At 41.5% G+C, this 26256-nt stretch overlaps 1 protein-coding gene across 1 annotated transcript in view; it reads left to right on the forward strand.

Annotated features, from left to right (window-relative positions):
* Positions 1 to 26256, forward strand: part of DOK6 (docking protein 6) — a gene marked incomplete at its 3' end in the record, with an annotated part of 266062 nt that overhangs the window by 191787 nt on the left and 48019 nt on the right. Inside the window, exon 6 of the mRNA XM_082015374.1 lies at positions 588 to 726. Within this exon, the coding sequence (XP_081871500.1) occupies positions 588 to 726 (139 nt within the window). The remainder of the gene's footprint in view (positions 1 to 587; positions 727 to 26256) is intronic.

The raw sequence follows: 26256 nt of genomic DNA on the forward strand, positions 1-26256 counted from the left end.
AAATACTGTTCCTATCATCAAATAGACTGACTGGCCTTTTTAATTACCAAGATAGCTTTAGATGCTGCCTCACATAAAAGCACTAATGGAGACAGCTATAATTTAACCCTATTAATGCTGTCTTTCAATACAGATTCTTTGTAGTGATTAACCACAGTAGCATTTGTTATTGGTCAATGTTTTCTTAAAATGTCAACTTTTCAATGTCATGATGTGCTATGTACTTCTGGCATCAATTGGTTAAGAGAATTAAATTTAGCTCCCATTTACCTGTGCAGATATTTGAAACAGTGCTGGAAATAGCTGACTGAATTACCTCAAGATTTTATTCTGTGATAAAACTTCTTTTTCACTATCCAGATGATGATTAAAACTGAATTTAAAGGTTATGTTCATGATGTTCTGCACATCTCTCGGAATATGTCTCTCTTCAATGGTAAAAATAACTGCAGATGTTTGGAATTACAGAGTTTAACTACAAAAGTTGGCATTTTCTACTGCAAGGTATGCACCTTTTAGAATAGTTAGATAAAAATTACACAGTACTCATTTTTTTTTCCTTCCATTCTGCTTAAATCTCACTGCAGGATGTGTGACACAGGAGAAGGGCTGTTCACCTTTCAGACACGAGAAGGAGAAATGATATATCAGAAAGTCCATTCTGCAACACTGGCAATAGCAGAGCAACATGAAAGATTAATGATGGAGATGGAGCAAAAGGCAAGGGTAAGGTCCTTTCACCAAAATCTTTAAACTTATAAAAATTAGTAACGAACAAAAGAGGTAGGGAGTAATAGCAGCCTGATTCAACCGTGATGATGGTATTAGCTGTGTGGCTAAGACAAAACAGACTTTCAGATCTATTTATTTTCATGGTCAGGGATTTTCAGCATGTGATATACAATGGTCTATTGTTGGTGTCTTTTTGGAATAGTGGATACCATTAAATGCTAGATCCACGGTTATCTTCTTGAAAATTGTGGCTCTGTGACTCAAAGATTAAGCTTTTAGCTGAAGCCAGCTGTGAGCTGACTATCAATGAATAAGTGTTAATTGCTCCTCACAGCCTCATAGGTGGAAAAAAATATTCCAGTATAAACACTCCTAGGTGACAGCAGACATGTTCTGTTTTTCTTCACCCTAGAAAGAAATTACTTTCCCTACACTATAGTATGTAGCAATTCAATGTGAGTTCAAAAAGAGATATTTTTTAATTTTAAGTTCAGAATTTCCAATTTGCAGCAACTGCTGAAAAGTTTGGAGTTTTTTAAGACAGAAAGAAAAAAAAAGTGTTCCCTGTGTTCTTAGACATAGACATGGTCTTAGTGATCATTCTGAAAAGCTAACTTTCAACTGTGGCTTGAAGCTATGTTTATATCTGACAGAGAGGAAAGATATTGGGAATCCAGGGAACCTGGTCTGCATGCTTATCCTCTCAGATGACCGCAATTCTCCACATATCTTTGTTCCTAGAAAGAGATTTCAGGGTAATTGCACCACTTCCAGCGACACTCCCTTCCTTCCCTCGCCCACCATGTACATGCCCACAGTCGTGCAAACATGACTTACTTGATGCTCTTCCACCACACTCCATCACTGTCAAAGATGTCACGCTCCTGACAGAAAGGCTCTTGCAAAAGGCAATACAAGACCCCAGTGTTCAACGCCTTCTCCTAATTACTTCACAGATAAGTCTATCTTATTCTGTTTATTGAAAAAGAAACTTGAAAAAGACTTAGACTTCCATGTCAAAAGTCTTTTATTTTGAATGCTCCCCTCAGACTCTGCATGTCTGTAAGAGCTCAGAGATGGGAAGCCATAAAAAGTTACTTTTTTGTGGTTTATGAAGAAAGGTGGATGAGTTTTTCAATAAAACTGGACAAAGTAGCAGCATTTCCACAATAGTTGAGATGCGCGAAACTTGGTCAGAAAAAGCAGGAACAGGAGAGTTCACAATCAAGATTAAAATAAAGTTAGGGACACAGGAGCAATTGCTGGAAAGTCCAAGACAAGACAGATGATAGAGTAAATGGAAAAGCATCTGAAGTAATAGAAGTGTTGGCAAAAGACAACTGCATTTGCTGGGCAGAAAGAGATTGAATAATAGTCCAAAACCAAGAAAAAGCATCATTATAAATATGTTTGCTTTTAAACTGTCTACACCAGTAAGAGAAGTGAGAGCCTTTTCATGCTGCCATAATAATTGCTTAGACCAGGATCATGCAGGATTTCCCTTTCATGGAACCACCACTTTCAAGTCTTACACCTATCAATTACAGCTTTGCTGCTTAGCAAAGCCGTTTCCCTGCTGCCATCAGATGACTTCCTTGAAACCTCATTTACGAAGGCTGCGGCTGTATGATGTGTAATACCAAACTCTGAGAGCAGGCTAAGAAATAGAAATTACTCATTAGCCATGCAGTGTATAATGTACTTGGCTCCTGGATGAGGCTGCGCTGTGATCTGCAGGGGGAGGTGGGTAGTGGCCTGCTGCAGGCTGCCGTAGGCTGCGTAGAAGCTGTGGGCTGTGTAAAAGAGGCTGGAAAATCTGTTGATTTTATACTTCAACTAGTAAGCTAATGTAGCTTTGGCTTTGGAAGGCTGGCTGCTCCTGACTGGTGGGGTGCTGAACTTTTAAGGGGTCATCTGTGTCATCTGCAGCATTTGAGTTGTATTCATATTAGAAAAAAAATCAGTAGTAACATGCTGCATAACTATGTTAATAAAAGAGAGACGTGAGAAGGAAACAAATTCTTCCCATTACCTTCAAAAGGGCACGGAGCAGAAGGAAAATTGTTCTGTGGCGGCTAGTACAGTACCAAGTCTGCCTCATTGTCATCACAAGGAGGAGAAGCCCGGTCAGTTTGAGCAGGCAGTCATGTGCGCACTTTTGTCTTCTGCCCATTTCCCTTTTGAATTATAACACTGGAAGAAGGACCTGAAATACGGGGTCAATCATCACTGGCATAGGTGTGGTTTCAAGTTGGTTATTGGTTTTACTGGGATCAAAGCGGACTGGGTTTTATTCAAACATTGCGGCAAATTAGACAATGATCTAATTTAGCTCAGGTGGTCTTCTTGATTGAGTTTGAGACATTAAATTGGCAGAGTGATAGTGGTTTTTTGTTTGGGACAATAGCAAGTTTGGGCCAATGCTAATACTTAAACTGAAATTCTTCTCAGGGAAATTGCGATCTGTATTTTCACTTTTTTCAGTCTTAGATTTTTTAATGGATCAATGTAATACAGATGATAATTTTGTTTTGCAGGTGTTTTGGGCAAGGGAGTCATATTGGAGTGTTTTGTTAGTGGTTTGCCAGTATCAACATAACAAATTAATTAAAAAGAACAATGACTGGCTTTCTATTTACAAGATTTTGTTTTGCGCTGTTATGTTATCTATATGAGTGTCAGCAACTCTGCTTTTATCATCTGAATAATCTGCATTCTTATATATCCCTTTCCTTGCTCCACCTGTCTTCTACCCTTTTTAAAAAATGTAACATTTAGAAATCTGGTTGGATTGGAAGTCCTGAAATTACAAAAAATAAAAAATAAAGTAAAAGTTAGCCTCAAGAGTAACATGTATCCCCACTAACTGTAGTCTGACGTTGAGCATGGAAGATGCACGTCTTCGTGTCTCACAGACAACTCTTCCATCCCTCCCCTGTTCCCAGGCGGGGCTGCAAACTCCTTCCACTTCCCTTTTGTTAGCTCAGGTGCTTACCTGACTCAGGGAGCCAATACAGTTTGCTAATTTGACAAAAAAAACCCCTAGCTAACAGGAATAGGATTCTGCAGAGTTGCTGAGCTGAATTAGTTTACAGAGGCAGCAGTGAACCGTTAGATATTCTCAGTTGTCCTGTCCAGATGAGAGAAGGAAAAAGAATAATTCACCCTCCATAAATGCTAAGTATTCTCCTCCTTGCAATCAGTAGATGATGTTGGTTTTCACAGAATCACAGAATCACTAGGTTGGAAAGGACCTTTAAGATCATCAAGTCCAACCATTAATCCAAAACCACCATGTCCCCTAAACCATGTCCTGAAGTGCCACATCCACACGTTTTTTGAACACTTCCAGGGATGGCGACTCCACCACCTCCCTGGGCAGCCTGTTCCAATGCCTGACCACCCTCTCAGTGAAGAAATTTTTCCTAATATCCAATCTAAACCTCCCCTGGCGCAACTTGAGGCCATTTCCTCTTGTCCTATCACTAGTTACTTGGGAGAAGAGACCAACACCCTCATCGCCACAACCCCCTTTCAGGTAGTTGTAGAGAGCGATAAGGTCTCCCCTCAGCCTCCTCTTCTCCAGACTAAACAACCCCAGTTCCCTCAGCCGCTCCTCATAAGACATGTGCTCCAGACCCCTCACCAGCTTCGTTGCCCTTCTCTGGACACGCTCCAGCACCTCAACATCCTTCTTGTAGTGAGGGGCCCAAAACTGAACACAGTATTCAAGGTGCGGCCTCACCAGTGCCGAGTACAGGGGCACAATCACTTCCCTACTCCTGCTGGCCACACTATTCCTGATACAGGCCAGGACGCTGTTGGCCTTCTTGGCCACCTGGGCACACTGCCGGCTCATATTCAGCCTGCTGTCAACCAGCACCCCCAGGTCCCTTTCCGCCGGGCTGCTCTCTAGCCACTCCTCCCCAAGCCTGTAGCGTTGCATGGGGTTGTTGTGGCCAAAGTGCAGGACCCGGCACTTGGCCTTATTAAACCTCATACAGTTGACCTCTGCCCATCAATCCAGCCTGTCCAGATCCCTCTGCAGAGCCCTCCTACCCTCCAGCAGATCAACACTCCCACCCAACTTGGTGTCATCTGCAAACTTACTGAGGGAGCACTCGATTCCCTCATCTAGATCATCTATAAAGATATTGAACAAGACCGGCCCCAGAACTGAGCCCTGGGGAACACCGCTTGTGACCGGCCGCCAGCCGGATTTGACGCCATTCACCACAACTCTCTGGGCTCGGCCATCCAGCCAGTTCCTCACCCAGCGAAGAGTAAACCCGTCTAAGCCTCGAGCCGCCAGTTTCTCCAGGAGAATGCTGTGGGAGACGCTGTCAAAGGCTTTACTAAAGTCCAGGTAGACAACATCCACAGCCTTTCCCTCATCCACTAGGCGGGTCACCTGGTCATAGAAGGAGATCAGGTTGGTCAAGCAGGACCTGCCTTTCATGAACCCATGCTGGCTGGGCCTGATCCTTTGGCTGTTCTGCAGATGCCCTGTGAGCACTCTCAAAACCAACCGCTCCATAATCTTCCCTGGAACAGAGGTCAGGCTGACAGGCCTGTAGTTCCCAGGATCCTCCTTCCGGCCTTTCTTGTAGACGGGCGTCACATTGGCAAGCCTCCAGTCTTCTGGGACCTCCCCTGTTAACCAGGACTGCTGATAAACGATGGAGAGTGGCTTGGCAAGCTCCTCCGCCAGCTCTCTCAGTACTCTCGGGTGGATCCCATCAGGCCCCATAGACTTGTGGGTGTCCAGGTGGCTTAGCATGTCCTTGACTGCTTCCTCCTGGATTATGAGGAGTACATTGTGCTCTCCAACCCCGTCTTCCAGCTCAGGGGGCTGAATATCCTGTGGATACCTGGAGTGGCTATTAAAGACTGAGGCGAAGAAGGCATTAAGTACCTCAGCCTTGTCCTCGTCCTTGGAGACAATGTTCCCTGCCATATCCAGTAGGGGATGGAGATTCTCCTTGCCTCTCTTTTTGTTGTTAATGTATTTGTAAAAACATTTTTTATTATCCTTTACGACTGTGGCCAGACTGAGCTCTAGCTGGGCTTTTGCCTTTCTAATTTTGTCCCTGCTTGACCTAACGAGATCTTTGTACTCTTCATGAGTTGCCTTCCCCTTCTTCCAGAGGTGATAAACTCTCCTCTTTTCCCTGAGTCCCAGCAAAATCTCCCTGTTCAGCCAGGCCGGTCGCCTTCCCCGCCAGCTCTTCTTACAGCACATGGGGACCGCCTGCTCCTGCGCCTTTAAGATTTCCTTCTTGAAGACTGTCCAGCCTTCCTGGACCCCTTTGTCCTTCAGGACTGTCTCCCAAGGGACTCTCTCAACCAGTGACCTGAACAGGCCAAAGTCTGCCCTCCGGAAGTCCATGATAGCAGTTTTGCTGAGTCGTCTCCTTACTTCACTCACAACTGAGAATTCTATCATGTCATGGTCGCTAAGCCCAAGACGGCCTCCGACCACCACATCTCTCACCAGTCCTTCTCTGTTTGTAAACAGCAGGTCCAGCAAGGCACCTCCCCTGGTGGGCTCACTCACCAGCTGCATCAGGAAGTTATCCTCCACACACTCCAGGAACCTCCTAGACTGTTTCCTCTCTGCCATCATCTTCCAGCAGATGTCCGGTTTTGGTGATTTTTTTTTTAAGAATCCCAGGTAGGATAGTTTTCACACACCAGGATATGAACACAGGTGTTCTCAGCAGCACTTGTCTGTCTAAACTCTATGCCAGGATGGTAACATGCTTACTGGCACATGGCATTGGAATTTTAGATGTGATTTTCCTCCCTAATACCAGCTTTGATATTCTGCCACTCCGCCTCCACTGGAAACACTCCTGATGTAACTTCTGCATCCACTGTTGTTTGAGTGTATAAAAAGGGAGGTTAAGAGCTGTAGACTTCTCATGTTATGGCTACACATATAGGGGAGGCAGGCTAAGGAAATAGTTGTACATTTGTAACTTTATATATTACTACTTTGAAGAGTTGCCAGTAAAAACCTATTATGTAATCTCAAAAGAATAAAAATTTACAATGTGTGAAACAATAATGTTATATAAGATAACATTAAAGTTAATGTTAACCAGCTGAAGTTAATCAAACAGGCATAAGACTGAAGTATAAATGCATGAAGAAATGATAATGGCACAATCTTCATAACTTATTATCATAGGAAATTTTCTATGACACTTGTTTTGCTTTAGAGAGCAGAGCTGCAAAAATAATGTCATTTTAGATTGCGATCCTTTTAACATTTATCAGAAGATAAACACCTTTATGAAACACTGCATCTCTATATTTCTCTTCCTTTCTCATTATTTACAAGTCTTGTCTCTAATATTCAACTTAATATAAGTGAATGAGTCATCATGATAGATTTCTGTCATTTAAAAAAGATGAGGTTTTTCAATGAGTTTATGTATGTTGGTTTTTTTTAAATCTTATTAGGAGGGAAATAATGAATGTGCCAAAGACGACAAATATCAGGCAATGGAGAGGTTGGAGACGAAAGTGGCTAAGAAATAATCCTGCGAGTCATTTAATCTTTCTCTTTCTTATCTGGAACAGAATGAGGAGGGTAACAGTATTTCGTAGGACTGGTCTGAGGATAAATTAAATTACACAGTTGTCAGGCATGGTATTAATAAGAATGTAAATAGAATGGAGAATATAAATGTAAATTGTCTTAGAATCAGAAAAGAAAAAACAAACTCTGAGGCTAGAGAAAATAACAGCATTAGTTTCATAGTGAACCTTTAATTTACCTTTGCTCTGTACACAAGTCTCTAGCATGTATGTTTTCATGCATTTTTAACCTGATCACAACCTAAACACATACTTACTGAAACATTCCAGGATCGAACATCATCAACAAACACATCAAACATTCTAAATTTTCATTTTAAAATGATGGTTTCAATTTGAAGTATCCTACCTTTGCCAATGTATCCTCAGGGCTTTGTCTGGTTTATGATTATTATTCATGTCTTTGTGCAACTTTTTACCTACCACCTATTATTTTTAAATTGTGCAGTATGGGAAATGCAGAGAGACACTAGTGGCTGCTGCTGACCCAATGACTATAGGAAATATTTAGTTAAAATACATGTCTTTTGCACTTCAATTTATTTAATATGACAAAGCTCTCTCATGTTGTAATTCTGCCTAAGATCATTTGTATCGAGTCAATACTTGGAGGAGAAAATGGAGAAGAAAATGCCAGACTTCATCCATACATGAACCCATGTCATGACACATTGTTCTCTTAGTATCTTCTGTTTCCAAATTATGTATAAGCTCAAGTACTGAGGTTATGAATACATATGATCATTCATGCACTTTAGGTAAGCTAAAATATAGCCTCAGGTCAGTTATGCAAATACTTGGCTCAATGTTGTTCTGAATTTCCCACCTACTGCATGATTTGCTGTATAATGTTTGTTTAGAAACTTTATAACCCCGTAAAAAGCTGGCTGCTTTTATGCAATACATACTTGGTGAATCGTTTACTTGGTTCGCACAGGTGTTGTGAAGCTTATTCCTATTACTGGTTCTAGAGGTCTTTGGAAGTTACATGTTAAAGCTGAAATAGCCTTGCAGCACTTTAGGTGGGAGAGGACTTCTAGAGAAGTAAAGCTCACCCTTCTTTGCAGTGGAAACCGATAACAGAAAATTGGGTGTTCCATTGCAGAATCTGCCTATCCACTGGCAAGCCATGACCAGCTGTAAATATTGCCAAGATTAACAACAAAAACAAGAATGCTGACACCTCTTTTTTTTTCCCGTAAGTCAGAATCTGCGTACTTTTAGGTTTGAGTTTTGTAAACCTCGTTCCCATAAGTATCAGTAATTTCCCATAGGGTTCTTGGTTCATTAAGCAGGTGATGACATTTTTCCTGGCTGATTTTTCTGTGAGAATTTTTTAAAGCATTTTGCCAGGCTCTTTGTTAGTCCTCAGGCTCAGAATACTGTGTGTACTTGGATGAAGTAAATCCTAGAGTTGTGTCGTAAGTCTGTTCCCGACATTCACCATTTCAGAAGAAAGTAGGGGGGTTGTGAAAATTCAGGCTTGGTTTCAGCAGCAGTTAATGATTCCTCAAACCGGAGCTGTTTTATTTCTTAATCTTACCTGAAGAAAAATATTTTCTTGAACACAGACTTATTTCATTGGCATTTTTTCAGGGGTTATTACTCATATCCAATAATAGACATTCAAATACTGCAGCAGCATTCCAAAACAATGCAGCAGGTGCCATTCTTCCTAAAACAAAATACCTCATCCTGCCATGAAATCTGAACTTCCATGGCCACTAGAGTGCCCTGCATATTCCTTTCTTACCAAGTCAACACATTTGTACCCCACTCTTCCTCTGCCAGCTGCAGGAGTCTACTGTCTCCTACATGGCACCTTGCAGGCCGTGAGAAGATGAGGTGTAAAGCCCGGCTTCTCCAGGGGTGCTGCAGGTGGTGGTTGTTGCCAGATGTTTGCTGTGTGTTTGAATGAAACCGCAGTATAGGGAAAGTCTTTACTATAGCAACAAAGGGTTAGGGCAGCCGCTCGTACGCAGTGGTAGAGCAGGGTGGGGAACAGAGCTTTTCATCATGTCCAAAACACTGCAGGCAACATAAAGGTCTGTGGAGTGTGTAGGTAAGTGGCATGCTTAGGTGCAAGAGTAGGGATGGTAAGTGCTTGCATAAAAGTGTATTTTGGTAGTTGATGTAATTTAAATGTCATTTTGCCATTTGAAAACTAAAGCTTGCACTGGCGTTTTGAATGTTTTTGAAGTGATAATAGTCATGAGAGTTCACATTCAGAGCATGGTGGGAAAAATTCAATTCTTCCCTTGCCTGACACAATTTTGAAATCTCTCTCATCCCTAGCCATTGGGATAGACAACACTGAATGCAAAAAGATGCTCTAAATCCTGCCTAGGGACAAAAACCCAAGTACCTCACCATCTTAACCTAGAAATCACTCTCATTCTTTCCTTCTTAAAAATTTCTGGAATATTTTGTATAATGTTACAGTGTTCTAGCTCTCTGTCTATCGTGCTACCTGAGACTCAGATTGAAATCTGCCTTCCTCCTAATGTAAAGTAGGAGCTGAACCAAAACTTGTAATAAAAGATTCACAGAGGTGTCTCATGACTGAGACAACACAATTTCTTGTCTGCCAGGAGCCTGTTCCATCTTATGAACCCATCCTAGAGCTGCATACATGGATCCTATGAACACTGTTTTCCCTCTTCTGTTTACCTCATTCACCTCACACTCACAGGTATTATTATAATAATTATACTAATGAGTAAAATGAGGCATAGAAAGATTAAGACCAAATTCAGCTGCATATGAATTGCCCAAGGTCATAGAGTAATCAGTTGTATGCTGGGAATAACACAGCAACAACACAACAACAAAACAAATCCTGAATCATAGTCAATTACTTATTCACAGAAGAATTAACTTCCGAAAAAGTTATTTTTCGGATGGTTTTCATCATTCTTTTGAACTATGGTATCATTCTGTGCCTCCTGTCAAGGAAGGCCTTCCTCTATTTCAGCAACTCTGTTCAGGAGCTCTTTATATCACCCGAGGGAATAGTTAAGGCTTTGTCTCTGATTAATAAGAAACTTCTTTATCAATGATTTACAGAGGGTCACAGTGCTTTTCAAAGAATAGGAGAATTATAAAAAGCAATAATCTGAGAGGGGATCAAAAATTCTCATAATAGTCCTAAAGTGACTCTGTAAATCCCTCCTGTGCTTTTTGGGCTTTGGCTTATCAAGTATCTGTTGGTAGGACAAAAAATTGGTGAAGTTCACCTTTTGTCTTAATTTTGCTTTTTTTCTCTGCTTCCATTCCTTTTTATAAACATGACAGATTTTTTAACTTGAAAATTATTTATAATAATCTCTCTGATCATGTTTAGACTTGAAGACAACAGATATTTAGTATCTAAAAAAGCCATATCTGAAATATGGGCACTTTTCCAAGTACATGCTGTCTTTTGGTATGTATTAATCAAAGCCTGTCCAGATAGGTGTTGTTTATGTTCCTTTTTTCTCTCAGCCTTGTCCCATATGATGCCAGCCATGCTAACAGTTTTTATGTATCAGCTCTGCAGGAATCTGGTTCATGAGAAATGTAAAACAGTAGTACAGACAGTACATGCCTTGTACTGTTGATTTGACATTATTTCACTTAGTACAATAGCTATATTATATAAAGATGTGCAGCTACTATAGTAAGCAAAATAATGTCGTGTTAATGCACTAGCACAACATACCTCATTAGCTCTCAGATTTTCAAACCCACTGACTATAGGATCAGAAAAATTGGCATTGGAAGGGACTGCTGGTGGTCAGCTCACCCAACCTTCTGTTCAAAGTGGGGGATCAAAACTAGATCAAGTCACCCACGATCTTATCCAGTCAAGTTTTCAATAGCCCCAAGGATGGGTATTCATTCCAGCAATAGGCTGCTCTCATTGTGAAGAATTTTTCCTTAGTCTGTCTCACATTTCCCTTGCCACAGCCTGTGACTGTTGCCTCTTGTCCTTTTACTGTACATCTCTGGTAACGGTTTTCTTTACAACATACCTTTAAGAGAGAGAGAATCTGGAGTTCGATTTCTCTTAGCCTTCTCTTTCTCATGCTGAATAAGCATTAGACACTTGATCCAGCATCACTGATCAAACTCTGCTTCTTAGAGGTTCTCTGCCAGGATCTCTCCAGTTTGGCATTTCTCTTGTGCTGGGGCCCAAACCTGAAGACTTAGTGAATATAGCTGAACTTCCAGATGTGGTTTCACAAATGACAAGTGGGGAAAACGTGACTAACCTGACCTTCTGGCCATGTGGTCAGCATGTGGTCAAGTATGTGGTTAACCTCCATCACTGCACATGTATGCTGATCATTCATGTTATCACCAGGACCACTAGGTCCTTTTGGCAGTGCTTTTAACTAGCAAGTCAGTCCCCAGGTTGTACTCATGCACTGAGTTGCCCTGACCCAGTTGCAGCATTAACATCTGTCATTGCTGAACCTCATGAGATTCCTGTCAGCACATTCCTCTGCTTTGCTGAGGTCCCTCTGAATGGAAGCCCTCTCATCTGGATGTTTGACGTCACCCCCAAATTTGCTAACAGTGGATTGTGTGCCACTGTCCATGTTGATGATGAAGATGTTAAAAGGTATTGGAGTACTGACCCATCTAAACTGCAGGAATAGGTTTTTCAAAAATGTTCCAGTTCTGTAGTATTCAGCAGCAAGGTCTTAATGAAGATTTTCCATGCTATGGTAGAAGCATACATCGCTCTGTTACTTGTGACTGTCTCAGGGTAAAAGCTGCTAGTCTCATCACATATTCAGTCTGCCAGAATCCATTTCCATAAAGGTAACTGCCAGGCAAGTTTCATATGGATTCATGTGGCTGGCTTTTGAAAGAACATCTCTACAGTGTCTGTGATTCAACAGCCATTAACAAATCAGCATAGATTCTTGTTTATAAAATGAAAGAACTTGTGGTCTCTTCAGTATTCTTAATCATTTCTTCGTAGGACGCAATGGTAAAAGTTGCAATTGCTACTGGCTGAGAGATTTTGTAAAATCATTTGTAAAATGATGGCATTTCTGTAACATTTCCCACATATTGTTCAGTGATCAACTTTACATAGAGTTTGTATTACACGAAGAAAAAAAGTGGCGGAGTTGCAGATTTCCATGGCAACAGGTATAATTCTAATTCCTTTGTTTCATGAAGCTGGCACTTACCAGCACAGAAGCAAAGGATTGTTCTGTTAAATGGCAACCACAGATTTCAAAAGGCTTGACTTATAGGTCATGCAACTGCAACCTCTACTACACCACACAACTTTTGCCAGGGGAAAACAACCATCTGAGCTATTGTCTGAAAATGAAATTAAATGGAGAAAGGTTGCCAGCTGTAGGATTTATAAGGCTGATTCAAGTATGTTGAAAGATACCGAAATTTACAAAAGCTTCTCTGTTTCCCCCTTTCCAGACTGGGTTCCAGATTTGCCGCTATTTTTGCTACATTAGTAAACTAGCATCAGTAAGGAAGCAAAAATTTCACTAGCTTATTTTATATGCAGAAATTTGGACTGTCTTGTCTTGCATTTTAAGTTGTTTCTGGACCCCAACAAATATTTCCAAAGATATATTATGTTTATTTATTTAAAAGTGTGTGCATTGCTTTTGAATGATTGCTTATTGCAATTTTAAAATTGAGCATTGTCAAGAATTCTCTGGCTGTATCTATCTGTATACACGATCATGCTCTGATCCCCATGTGTGTGGGGATCCACACAGTGGAAAAGAATAGCCCTTTATTTTTGTATACCAGCTTCTCAGTTGATTTTAAATCTGTAAAAGCCCACCAAAGGCAATGGAGCTACTAAAGTAAATATTAAATGAAATATGAATAAACTACTTCAGATTTAACTAATATATTTATTTGTGTGTTCTTATGCACAGGTATATTTTTTAGCCCCCCCCCCCCCAAATATAGTATATTTCAAGGCTAAAACGTAATAGTTTATATTCATATACATTCATGTGCATTGCATGAAGGAACTAGCCCCAGTATGCACGATTCAAGATGTGTTTGTAATGTTAGTTAAAAGGAGGGAAATATGTGTTCTTTTAGAAGGTATTGAAGAGTCATCTAAGATGGCTTTACTACATGATAGAAATTTTTATGTATTCTGGGTTTGTTATTTTTTTCTTTTTAACTGAAATGTCTTTGTATGAAACTAACTTCTGCAAATGTCAGAGGTCAGCAAGGCTATGTGTGTTACTGAATACTGGAGTCACACACTGATAAGCTTGATAAGAAATATTCATGAAAGGTTATTGATTATTGTTTCAGCAATTATTCAGAAAATTGTCTTCCTGTCATTTTATTAAAGTTCATTGGTACCAGCATTTTCTATATACTTAAGTAGCTAAAAGAAATGTGATTTCCACAAATATGTGTACTTGGAAACTACTGATACATTTTAGACAATAGAAGAAAAACTTCATAAGAAAGCTTATGAGGTCCAAGGCATTTGCTTTATCAGAAAGAATGAAATTCAAATAACTGTGCAGTGAACACTCTTAATACATATTCTAGTATTTAATTTCTTTTGCCAAAATACATATGTTAGCCTTAGAATTCCAGTTTTTCACCACCAAACTTACTCAGGTAAGGTTCTCCCAGCTGGGGGCATTCTGAGTTCATCCTTACTTCACCTTTCTTGCCACATGCTAGAGAGAGTGTTTGAAGTCTGTTCTCTGCTGAAGGACATTTTTTCGTGCCATGATTTTTACCATATCAGCTCTAAAACTGGCCAAAGCAACTTGCTATGAAGTCAGAAAGGCTGTTGTTCCAGTACTCTGCAGTAAAATACTGAGGACTTAAAGTATCCCAAATACCTCTTTAACATGTGTCATATCTTTTGGCAAGCAATACCATGAAAAAACTCGCATACTTTGAAATCTTCTCCAAAGCATATCGGGTTGAGGTCAGACATGAGTAGCTTTGTCAGAGAGAGAGATACCCAGCAGAGCAAAGAGAGTGAAAGGCAGACAGAGGAAGGAGGACAAGACTTTGTAAGTTGTCACTGATGGCAAGCCTCACTATTTTTAACTTTGGCTTGACACACCTCACGAAAGAGAACTGTCTGAAATACCATAAATCTCAGGTTTAAATCTGTTCCCCAGAAAACGGTTACTCCTGGTGAAGCATACCAGCCTTAGTGGGCAGCCTCTTTCTTTGACCTCTTCATTTTCAGTTTGCTCTTTCCCACCCCTTACTTAACCCTACATTTTCAGAAGATAGATCTGACACTCTCCCTTTTCAGTAAAACCTTCTCTGTAGTCTTGGAGATGCTAATCACAGAATCACAGACTGGTTAAGGATGGAAGGAACCTCTGGAATTCATCTTGTCCAACCCCCCTGGTTCAAGCAACGCCACCCAGAGCTGGTTGCCCAGGACCATGTCCAGATGACTTTTAAATATCTCCAAGGTGTGAGACTCCACAACCTCCTTGGACAACCTGTGCCAGTGCTTACAGTGTGTCACCCTCACAGTGAAAAATTGTTTCCTGATGTTCAGAGGGAACTTCCTGTGTTTCAGTTTGTTCCCATTGCCTCTGGTCCTGTCACTGGGCGCCACTGAAAAAAGCCTGGCTCTGTCTTCTTTGCACCCTCCCTTCAGGTATTTGCAAACATTGATGAGATCCCCCTGGAGCCTTCTCCAGGCTAAACTGTCCCAACTGTCTCAGCCTTTCTTCATAGAAGAAATGCTCCAGTCCCTTTGTCATCTTAGTGGTGCTTTGCTGGACTCTATTCAGTATGTCCATGTCTCTCTGGCACTGAGGAGCCCAGAACTGGACCCAGCACTCCAGGTGTAGCCTCACCAGTACTGAGTACAGAAGGATCACCTCCCTCGACTTGCTGGCAACAGTCCTCCTAATGCAGCCCAGGATACTGGCGGCCTTCTTTGCCACAAGGGCACCTTGCTGGCTTGTGTTAAACTTGGTGTCCACCGGGACTCCAAGGTCCTTTTCTGAAAAGCTTCTTTCCAGCTTGGTGGCCCCCATCATGTCCTGATAGCTGAGATTGTTCTTCCCCAGGTGCAGGACTTTGTACTTCCCCTTGTTGAACTGCATGAAGTTCCTGTCAGCCCATTTCCCCACCCTGTTAAGGCCCCTCTGGATGGCAGCATGACCCTCTGGCATATCAGCCGCTCCTCCCAGTTTAGTAACGTAAGTATATCTGCTGAGGGTGAGCTCTGGCCCATCATTTCAATCATTAATGAAAATGTTGAACAGGACTGGACCCAGTATTGACCCCTAGGGTACACTGCTACTTACTGGTCTCCAACTACATTTCATGCTACTGATCATCACCCTCTCAGCCCATCCATTCAGCCAGTTTTCCATCCACCTCATTGAAATGGGTTGCTCATCCAGCCCATATTTCATCAGCTTCTCCATGAGGATCTTACAGGAAACAGTGTCAAAAGCCTTCCTGAAGTCAAAGTAGACAATATCCACTGCTTTCCTCTTGTCTGCCAAGCCAGTCATTTCATCATAGAAGAGTATCAGATTGATCAAGCATGTCTTCCTTTTGGTGAATCCATGCCAACTAATCCTGATGCCCTTCTTATCCTTCGTGTACATGGAAATGATTTCCAGGATTAGCTGATCCATCACCTTCCCAAGGACTGAGGTGAAGCTGGCCAGCCTGTAGTTTCCTGGGTCCTCCTTTTTGCCTTTCTTGAAGATAACAGTGTCATTGGATTTTCTCCTATCCTTTGGCACCTCTTCTAGTCACAATGTTGTTTTGGCAAACTAAATAACATCTCCTGTACTCTTCTGGCTACTATTAATTCCTTAATTCAGTGAAGACCGAAACTCCTTTATTTATTGAAGAAATCAGCGCACCCTGCCAGAAATCTCTCTTATGTGTTAGAGACTCCTACCATTTCGTTGTGTTTGTTTCCACTAAGACCTACTGTATAGTCAGGCTTGAAACAGTCTCAACTCTGTTCGTCAGCATCATCTCCCATGTTATTAGTGAATGGTTTTATGCAATACAAAATTGATAAAGTTTTTTGTATATTGCCTATGTATAATACAACGGCTCAAAATTTGTTAAGATGTAAGAAGTTGACCTTCTGCCCTCATGGTAATTAATATAGCTTCCATAGACAGGAAACTTCTTTCATGAAAGAAACAAAAATACAGTTTTGTGACAGAATATGGGTGAAGACATACACCTTACTGACATTCAACAAATATAGTCCCAATGCACTGTGAAATCCAGCTACTTTTCTCCAACATTAATCCATTCTGCCAGACAGCAAAGTGATCTATTATGAGCTTCTTTTAGAGGAAAGAAAAAAAAAAAGAAATAATCAGCACACTTCTGCCAGAAAAGTAGCAAAATGTCCCAATTCTCTCTTTATAATGTGTCCAAGGAGATTAGAAAAAAATATCAGTCCCATTGAATCTCCCTACAGAATGCTTTTCTTTCACCATTGTTTTATTATTTATACATAATTTTATGCCACTGCCAAAGACAAATCATCATCCACCTTGGCACTGCAAAGCAGTGTTATTATTTTGAGATTTTTTCCTCCATAATTGATTAAGAAGCTCTCTGAAAGGTTATAACAAGGTTAGAATAGCTACTGAAAACCTAAATGGTAGAAATACAGTAAAAAGGCTGAAATAAGTGAAACAACTTCAACCTACCGGACATCTGCTGGAAGTATAACACGGCAGAGAGGAAACAGTCTGGGAGGTTTCTGGAGTGTGTGGAGGATAACTTCCTGACACAGCTGGTGACTGAGCCTGCCAGGGGAGGTGCCTTGCTGGACCTGCTGTTTAAAGAGAAGGACTGGTGAGAGATGTGGTGGTCGGAGGCCGTCTTGAGCTTAGCAACCACAACATGATAGAATTCTCAACTATGAGCGAAGTAAGGAGAGGGGTCAGCAAAACTGCTACCATGGACTTCCGGAGGGCAGACTTCAGCCTGTTCAGGTCACTGATTGAGAGAGTCTCTTGGGAGACAGTCCTGAAGGACAAAGGGGTCCAAGAAGGCTGGACAGTCTTCAAGAAGGAAATCTTAAAGGCACAGGAGCAGGCGGTCCCCATGTGCCTTAAGAAGAGCTGGCAGGGAAGGTGACCGGCCTGGCTGAACAGGGAGATTTTGCTGGGACTCAGGAAAAGAGGAGAGTTTATCACCTCTGGAAGAAGGGGCAGGCAACTCACAAAGAGTACAAGGATCTCATTGGGTCAAGCAGAGACAAAATTAGAAAGGCAAAAGCCCAGCTAGAGCTCAATCTGGCCACGGCCGTAAAGGATAACAAAAAATGCTTTACGAATATATTAACAACAAGAAGAGAGGCAAGGAGAATCTCCATCCCTTACTGGATATGGCGGGGAACATTGTCACCAAGGATGAGGATAAGGCTGAGGTACTTAATGCTGCCTTTGCCTCAGTCTTTAATAGCCAGACCAGGTATTCACAGGGTGTTCAGCCCCCTGAGATGGATCACAGGGATGGAGAGCAGAATAAACTCCCCATAATCCAGCACGAAACAGTTAAGGACCTGTTAAGCCACCTGGACACCCACAAGTCTATGGGGCCTGATGGAATCCACCCCAGAGTACTGAGGGAGCTGGCGGAGGAGCTTGCCAAGCCACTCTCCATAATTTATCAGCAGTCCTGGTTAACAGGGGAGGTCGCAGAAGACTGGAGGCTTGCCAATGTGATGCCCATCTACAAGAAAGGCCGGAAGGAGGATCCTGGGAACTACGTGCCTGTCAGCCTGATCTCCGTACCAGGGAAGATCATGGAGCGGTTCATCTTGAGAGTGCTAAGAGGGCATGTGCAGGACAACCAAGGGATCAGGCCCAGCCAGCATGGGTTCATGAAAGGCAGGTCTTGTTTGACCAACCTGATCTCCTTCTATGACCAGGTGACCCGCCTAGTGGATGAGGGAAAGGCTGTGGCTGTTGTCTACCTGGACTTTAGTAAAGCCTTTGACAGCATCTCCCACAGCATTCTCCGGGAGAAACTGGCAGCTTGTGGCTTGGATGGGTTTACTCTTCGCTGGGTGAGGAACTGGCTGGATGGCCGAGCCCAGAGAGTTGTGGTGAACAGCGTTAAATCCGGCTGGCGGCCGGTCACAAGCGGTATTCCCCAGGGCTCGGTTCTGGGGCCGGTCTTGTACAATATCTTTATTGATGATCTGGATGAGGGAATCGAGTGCTCCCTCAGTAATTTTGCAGATGACACCAAGTTGGGTGGGAATGTTGATCTGCTGGAGGGTAGGAGGGCTCTGCAGAGGGATCTGGACAGGCTGGATCAATGGGCAGAGGTCAACTGTATGAGGTTTAATAAGGCCAAGTGCCGGGTCCTGCCCTTGGGTCACAACAACCCCGTGCAACGCTACAGGCTTGGGGAGGAGTGGCTGGAGAGCTGCCTCGTGGAAAGGGACCTGGGAATGCTGGTTGACAGCCAGCTGAACATGAGCCGTCAGTGTGCCCAGGTGGCCAAGAAGGCCAACAGCATCCCGGCCTGTATCAGAAGTAGTGTGGACAGCAGGAGTAGGGAAGTGATTGTGCCCCTGTACTCGGCACTGGTGAGGCCGCAGCTTGAATCCTGTGTTCAATTTTGGGCCCCTCACTACAAGAAGGACACTGAGGTGCTGGAGCGTGTCCAAAGAAGGGGAACAAAGCTGGTGAGGGGTCTGGAGCACAAGTCTTACGAAGAGTGGCTGAGGGAACTGGGGTTGTTCAGTCTGGAGAAGAGGAGGCTGAGGGGACACCTTATCGCTCTCTACAACTACCTGAAAGGGGGTTGTGGCGACGAGGATGCTGGTCTCTTCTCCCAAGTAACCAGCGATAGGACGAGAGGAAATGGCCTCAAGTTGCACCAGGGGAGGTTTAGATTGGATATTAGGAAAAATTTCTTCACTGAGAGGGTGGTCAGTCATTGGAACAGGCTGCCCAGGGAGGTGGTGGAGTCGCCATCTCTGGAAGTGTTCAAAAAACCTGTGGATGTGGTGCTTCAGGACATGGTTTAGGGGACATGATGGTGCTGGATTAATGGTTGGACTTGATGATCTTGAAGGTCCTTTCCAACCTTAGTGATTCTGTGATTCTGTGATTCTGTGGCTTTCATAGCTAACTATTCTATAAGTCTTTTCAGAAGACTTATGAAGTCATATATTGGTGGCGTTTTTGCCAGTATTGTGCATTCTGTCAGGAACAGCAAGCTGGATAAAAATATAAAAATAAACATACAGAGTGCATAACAAATAAATAGTATGCTGATAGCTATAGGTGTTTATATTAATAGTAGGTACCTTTAAGTAATGAACACAGTCTGAATAACACATGACTATTTTCTAAGCAAGCTAGGTGATCGTGAACAAAGGTTTATGGGGAAATTACAACCAGAGGGTAGTTATTAGTAACACATCACCAAAGGGAAGAATATTCGCATTGGACTTTCACAGGAATATATGCTGCATCCGGTTTTTTAAGTATTTTCATAGAAGTTTTGGATCAAGGCACAATCTAATTATTAGACTTCTGGGTCTTACAGTTATAAGACAATATGGAAATGAGTCAATGAAGAGACAGAATTCAAAATGACAAGTTAGAAAAATTGTTTGGAACAGCGGAATGAAATTCAACAGAAACATGGGCAAAATACAACACTGAAGGAATAATCTGCTTCAAAGTACTGAATGGGAACTGCTTTTTGTGGAATAGGTCTATGTGTCACAGTACACAAGTTGAACATGTGACAACGGTATCTACTTTTGCAAAAAAGGCAAACATGACACCTGTTTCCTGGTCATTACTGAAAACTCATTAAAAAAAACAAAACACTTTATTCCCTCTTGCTTATTCTCTAACTCAGCTAAAAATTGAGCTGGTACCTCAGCTGATGCTACCTTCTAGATTGTGTGATTCTTAAACTCTAGTTCACTGTAGATACCAGTGAAATGAGTCTGTGCCATTCCACTGTCGGCTAATGGACACCTGAGAAGTGAAATATACTTCTTGACACCTCTTCCTCTTCAAGGTATAACACACAAAGCAAACTTCTTTAGAGTTATAAAGAAAAAAAAATCTAAATAGTGATATTTAATTCATATTTCCAGACTACAATTCTCATTAGTCTTGTGTGACCTAGTTCTCTTGCTATTTGTTTAAGGATTCTAATGAGAGTGTGAAATGAGCTGGGGTTTTTTATCTGTAATAAACTAACCTATTTCCAGAGCATATCTGTGAAAAAAAACCCTGTCTTTATTGCAGGCTAAAAATGGAATGAACTGTACATTGTTCTGTTCTTCTCCCAAAGCCAAATGTATTTTCTGTCACCTTCAGTGTTTTGACTTTTTTAATGCAAAAAAAAAAAGAGAGAATAATATGCTAAACAAATCAAAGCTCAGAACCCTAATACATTTACCAGGCTCCATTCTTGGAGTTGTATTCATTATTGATATCAGTTTTGCAAATCTATTTAAGTCAATGGAGGTAGTCTATGGGAATTAAAAAAAAATTTACCCCTTAAGCCTTGTCTTATGAAAGAACAATAATGAAAAATATGGGGAGCTACTTACAGTGACACATTTAATAGATTTTTTTAATTTCTATTTTAATCAAATAGTCCTTTAAGAATTATAAACTTGTTGCTGGCAGTGCAAAGGCTTCATACGACTTAATACTTTGGATATTTTGGATTTGGACACTGGATTTGAATACAGGAAAGAAATGTAATGTTCACCATGTCAAAGAAATCTTATCAAAGAAAGATTCTGGAGGAAACTGGAGGAAACCTAACTACTAGGGTATTTCATGTCAGATAACAAAAACACTTCAGTGATGGATTTTTTTTATATTCTCACCAAAAAAATCCCTGAGTTGATGTGCTTTTGATGTAAGTGTTTCTACTTTTCTTTTGACCCAAGTTCTAATTACATCATCATTTTCTCCCTCTTAGTTTGGGCAAAAAAAGTCGAGATTGTGTTTTTCATTTCCCGAAGTCTCATCAGATTTGAGAAATACTTGTAGCAAAATTTTGCATGTATTCTAGATGTATGTTTTATTCAATGCTCCACTAATATATTGTATATGTTTAATTGGGTATACTGCTTTTGCTTTTCTCTATATTTCTACACATAGATACCAAAGATTAAGGTTAGTTCATAGATGCAAGATTGCACAAAACCCTCAGTGAAGTCATAGAATGGTTTGAGTTGGAAGAGACCTTTAAAGGTCATCTAGTCCAACCCCCTGCCATGGGCAGGGACATCTTCAACTAGATCAGGTTGCTCAGAGCCCTGTCCAACCTGACCTTGAATGTTGCCAGGGATGGGGCACCCACAACCTCTCTGGACAACCTGCTCCATGTTTCACCACCCTCATTGTGAAAAATTTCTTCCTCATATCTAGTCTGAACCTACCCTCTTTTACTTTAAAACTGTTAGCCCTTGTCCTATCACAACAGGCCCTGCTAAAAAGTCTGTCCCCATCTTTCTTATAAGCCCCATTTGAGTACTGGAAGGCCGCAATCAGGTCACCCCAAGCCTTCTCTTCTCCAGGCTGAACAGCCCCAACTGTCTCAGCCTGTCCTCATAGGAGAGGTGTTCCAGCCCTCTGATCAGCCAGATGAAACTGTTTATTTCTTCTGTATGTCTCTGCTGCCTCTGCCATTGTAGGCCCTTTCTATACAGTTGATGCTAATGCATCTAAGCCTGTTTTGCCAGTTCCTGAAGAAAACATGCCAGTGTTAGAAGCAAGAGTTGAACATTGGCCGCTTACATAAGAAGGGATCCATAATCAGAGATGTTGATTTAATTTTGTAAGTGGTAAATAAGCTTAAGGAGTTCAGTGAAATAATTTTTAAAGTTATTTTTTAATTGTTATATTTATGTTAGATTAAGGACAGAAATAAATCTGTGCAGGAAATTGATGGTCTATGTGTTTCAAAAAAATAAGAAAACTAAAAGGCTATTTACTTGATTTTCCATAGGAAAATGTTCTCTGTTTGAGTTAGGTGATTCAGAAAAGGGTAGAGGACAAGTAGTTTTTTTCTATCCACCCCTTTATATATACTTTATATATCGTATCCACCCCTTATTCCATACCATTTACATTATGTTCAGGTACCACACTATCCAATATAACCTCATTGACCACAAGTCCCCTTCCCATCCTTTGATATAATACACAGATATCATCCCCTCAGTCCATAGACCATCTCTGTAAAAAGTCCATGAAATGTCCACAAATGTCCATGAAATGTTCATTGAGTTCATTTAGTCCATGACTTTGGGCTCCATCTCTTATGGTGGTCACTCAGGACAGGCGAGGTGATGTGTTGCGTGGAGTTATTGGGCACCAAAAGCCAGCTCAGGTCACGTCACTGCTGCAGTTGCACTACTTGTCGTAAGGCTTGTCCTCCATTGGTTCTGGTGGTTCCTGCTATAGTAGTTCCTATAACATGCAACTCTAGTCACGGATTAAAACAGTTTAAAGGTATTTCCATTACAGTCTCCACCCTGGGACCTTTGGACTGGATCATTGGGTTTAACATTGCAGTGAACTCCTCCTCTTGCCCCTGCTCCAGCTTGGACTTACCCACAGACTGCAGTCCCTTCCATGAGCCATGGCCTCTCCAGGGGTATGTCTGCTGCAGCATAGACTTATCCACAGTTACAGTCACTTCGAGGTGCACCTGCTCCAGCATGGCCTCCTCCTCCAGGGGCCACAATGCCTTCAGAGATGTATCTGCTCCAGCATGGCCTCATCCACAGTCCCTTCAGAAGTAAAACTGCGCTAGCATGGCCTTACCCATAGTTCCAGTCCCTCCAGGAATGTACCTGCACTGTTGAGGTCTTCTCCATGGCCACACAATTTGAGATGCTCCAGCATGATGTCATGCACAACCACTGATGCTTCAGGTTGTACCTGCTGCAACATGGATTTATCCACAGCCACAGGTGCTTCGAGATGTACCTTCTCCAGCGTGGGCTTATACGTGTGCCACAATCCCATCAGGGGTACACCTGCTGCGGCACAGACATAACCATGGCCACAGATGCTTTGAGATATACCTGCTCTGGCATGGACTGACACACAGCCACAGATGCTTCGGGGTGTCCTGCTCCCACATCCACAGGTCACAGTCCCTTCGACTCAAGTTCACAGTGGAGTTCCAGCCTGTCCAGTACAGCAGCACAGAAAAAAACCAGTGATGCCCTGGCCATCTGCCAGCCCAGGCGCGTCGCCATTGCTGTTACCAGAATCTTCCCAGGCCCAGCAGAGCCAGGCGGTCAGCAGCGCAGCAGCACGGCAGCAGCGAAAGCAAAAAGCAGCCACTAACAAGCACTGGACTCTAATACACGTAAGGAAAGCAAACCCAGGGCAAGCACAGGGGCCTGGCAATTAATAGCTAAACAGCAATAACAGCTATAAACTCAATCTAGCACATTCCAATCAAATCTGTCATTATCTCAAACCCTTCGAGCCCCACGTTGGGCACCAAAAAGGACTGTCGTGGTTTAGCCCCAGCTGGCACCTAAGCCCCACACAGCTGCTCACTCACTTCCCCACGGTGGAACAGGGGAAAGAACCGAAAGAGTAGAAGTGAGGAAATTCATGGGTTGAGATAAAGACAGTTTAACAGGGAAAGCAAAAGCCGCGCACGCAAGCAAAGCAAAACAAGGAATCCATTCACCACTCCCCATGGGCAGGCAGGTGTTCAGCCATCTCCAGGGAAGCAGGGCTCCATCACGCATAGTGGTTTCCTGGGAAGACAGACGCCATCGCTCTGAACATCCCTCCACCCCTTCCTTCTTCTTCGTCCCAGCTTTATAAATCGAGCATGATGTCACATGGTATGGAAGATCCCTTTGGCCAGCCTGGGTCAGCTGTCCTGGCTGTGTCCCCTCGAAGCACCCATGCACCCCCAGGCTGCTCGCTGGCCGGCCAGCACGAGAAGCTGGACTGTCCTTGACTACTTAGCAACAACCCAAAACATCAGTATATTATCAACATTTTTTTCCTCACAAATCCAAAACACAGCCTCACACAAAGCTTCTGTGAAGAAAATTAACTCTATCCTGGATGAAAACAGGACACTGAGGCATAGTAAGAAGATGAAAGGGAAAAGTATCTAGAGTAAAGTCCCTGAACTTACCCAGAGTGATCTCTTTCACTGGTCTGGAACACTGGAAGTCTCAAGCCTGATGACTAATTATTTAACAAGTAAATGGTTCTGGTTCATCTTCCCTGATTTACAAATTGTTTGTTTTGTTTATCTTTTTTGACATTGTTAACTACCAGAATTTCATTTACAGTTGGGGAAAAGAGAATGTGAAACAGTCGGTCTCTGTACATTAAATTCTAAATTTAACCTGTAATAACTTATAACAAAAAATTATTTAATAATATATGAAGAATTGATTACATGGATGATTATGTACCTGTTTTCTTCACCTTGGTTTCAAGTTTTTTATCCGAAGCACCCACAGTCTAGCACATAATATGGTCTCTAGCGAAAGTAGGTTTCTGTCAGTAGATTATCCAGTTTTCTTTGAACATGGAAATATTTTTACAAACAGCAATTTGTAGGAGTAAGCATTTTATCATTGTCAATTACGTTTTACCAGTAATATGTTTTTTATATTGATAAAAAAGATAAAAAGCAAAATTGTAGCTAATAATGATCTAACAATTGGTAAGACTAAATTAACAAAGTAATGCGCTATTAAATTATCATCCTTTATATGATACACAAGGTGATAGGGTTTCCAAGTCTGTATGTTTATGTTTTTATTTGAAAGTCTCAAATGAAAAACAAAATTGAAAATGTATTTGAAAGTGTGGGGTTTTTTTTCCCAGGGATGATAATTTAATAAAATAGAAATTGCGTTTTCTTTCTATGGAGTCCCTAAAGAAATGTAGTTCATCTGGTCCCATTGTAGTTAGCATATGGCAATACTTCTTGCCCAGAAGATGATACCAGAAGTGGTTCTTTAATTAGAGAATGTGAGGAAGCAAAGTTCAGTGAATGCTCACAATGTGATCTTCCGCACTAGAGCAGTTCTTACCCTAACTTGTAATCAGAGTGGATATTTTTTGATTCTTTCAAAACTTTAACGTGTGCGTATAAAGTTCTTCTGCATCAGTGTTGGTCAGATCAGGCAGGAACTAATCATCTCAGATTGGGAATAATGATATAACTTTAATCACTACAATTCAATCCATGGATTTAACTTTGAAATGAGCCATAGTCAAAGTGGTTCTCTTTATTGCAATTCTTTTTTTCAGAATGCATACTAATAATGAGTTTTGCCTATTGCCTCAAGACTAGGATTTACTTTTTGGGTGACTAAATTATGAAGAAATCATCTGTGTATTGAAGTTACATTATTTTATTTATTTTTCCTACTCAAGAAAGTTACCCTTGTTACCCTCGCTACATTAACATGATAAAATAACTTAGAAGATTTGTTATCACCCTGATATCCACAATAAAGGAAATTCTCTGTATCGATAAACTTTAAATTTTCAAGTCTTCCTAAAAATAAAATTCCTGTGATAAGGCTTTTGAACTTTTTTAAATGGAGGAAACGTTTCTGCAAGCTCTCGACTTCATATCAATAACTTTCAGTGATGATCTGCATCACTGACAAATGAAATGCAATATTTGGCTATAAATGAGCAGAAAAGACATCAGCTGTAGACAGGGAATAATTTTGATGACAATTCTCAAGAAAACAACAACGGAAGTAATTACAAGAGATTGATCTGAAGCAAAATAACTGCCACACATCAGTGTGTGTTAATGCTCAAAAATGAAATAATTGTGGATCTTTGGGTGGATACTGTCTCTGAAAGAGAGAGGGTTTTTATTAGAGAGTAACATGAGTTTGTACAGATAAAAATGCATTTTTTAATTTGG

Source organism: Phaethon aethereus, assembly GCF_964289735.1.
Source record: "Phaethon aethereus genome assembly, chromosome: 2".
Classification (NCBI taxonomy): Eukaryota; Metazoa; Chordata; class Aves; order Phaethontiformes; family Phaethontidae; genus Phaethon; species Phaethon aethereus.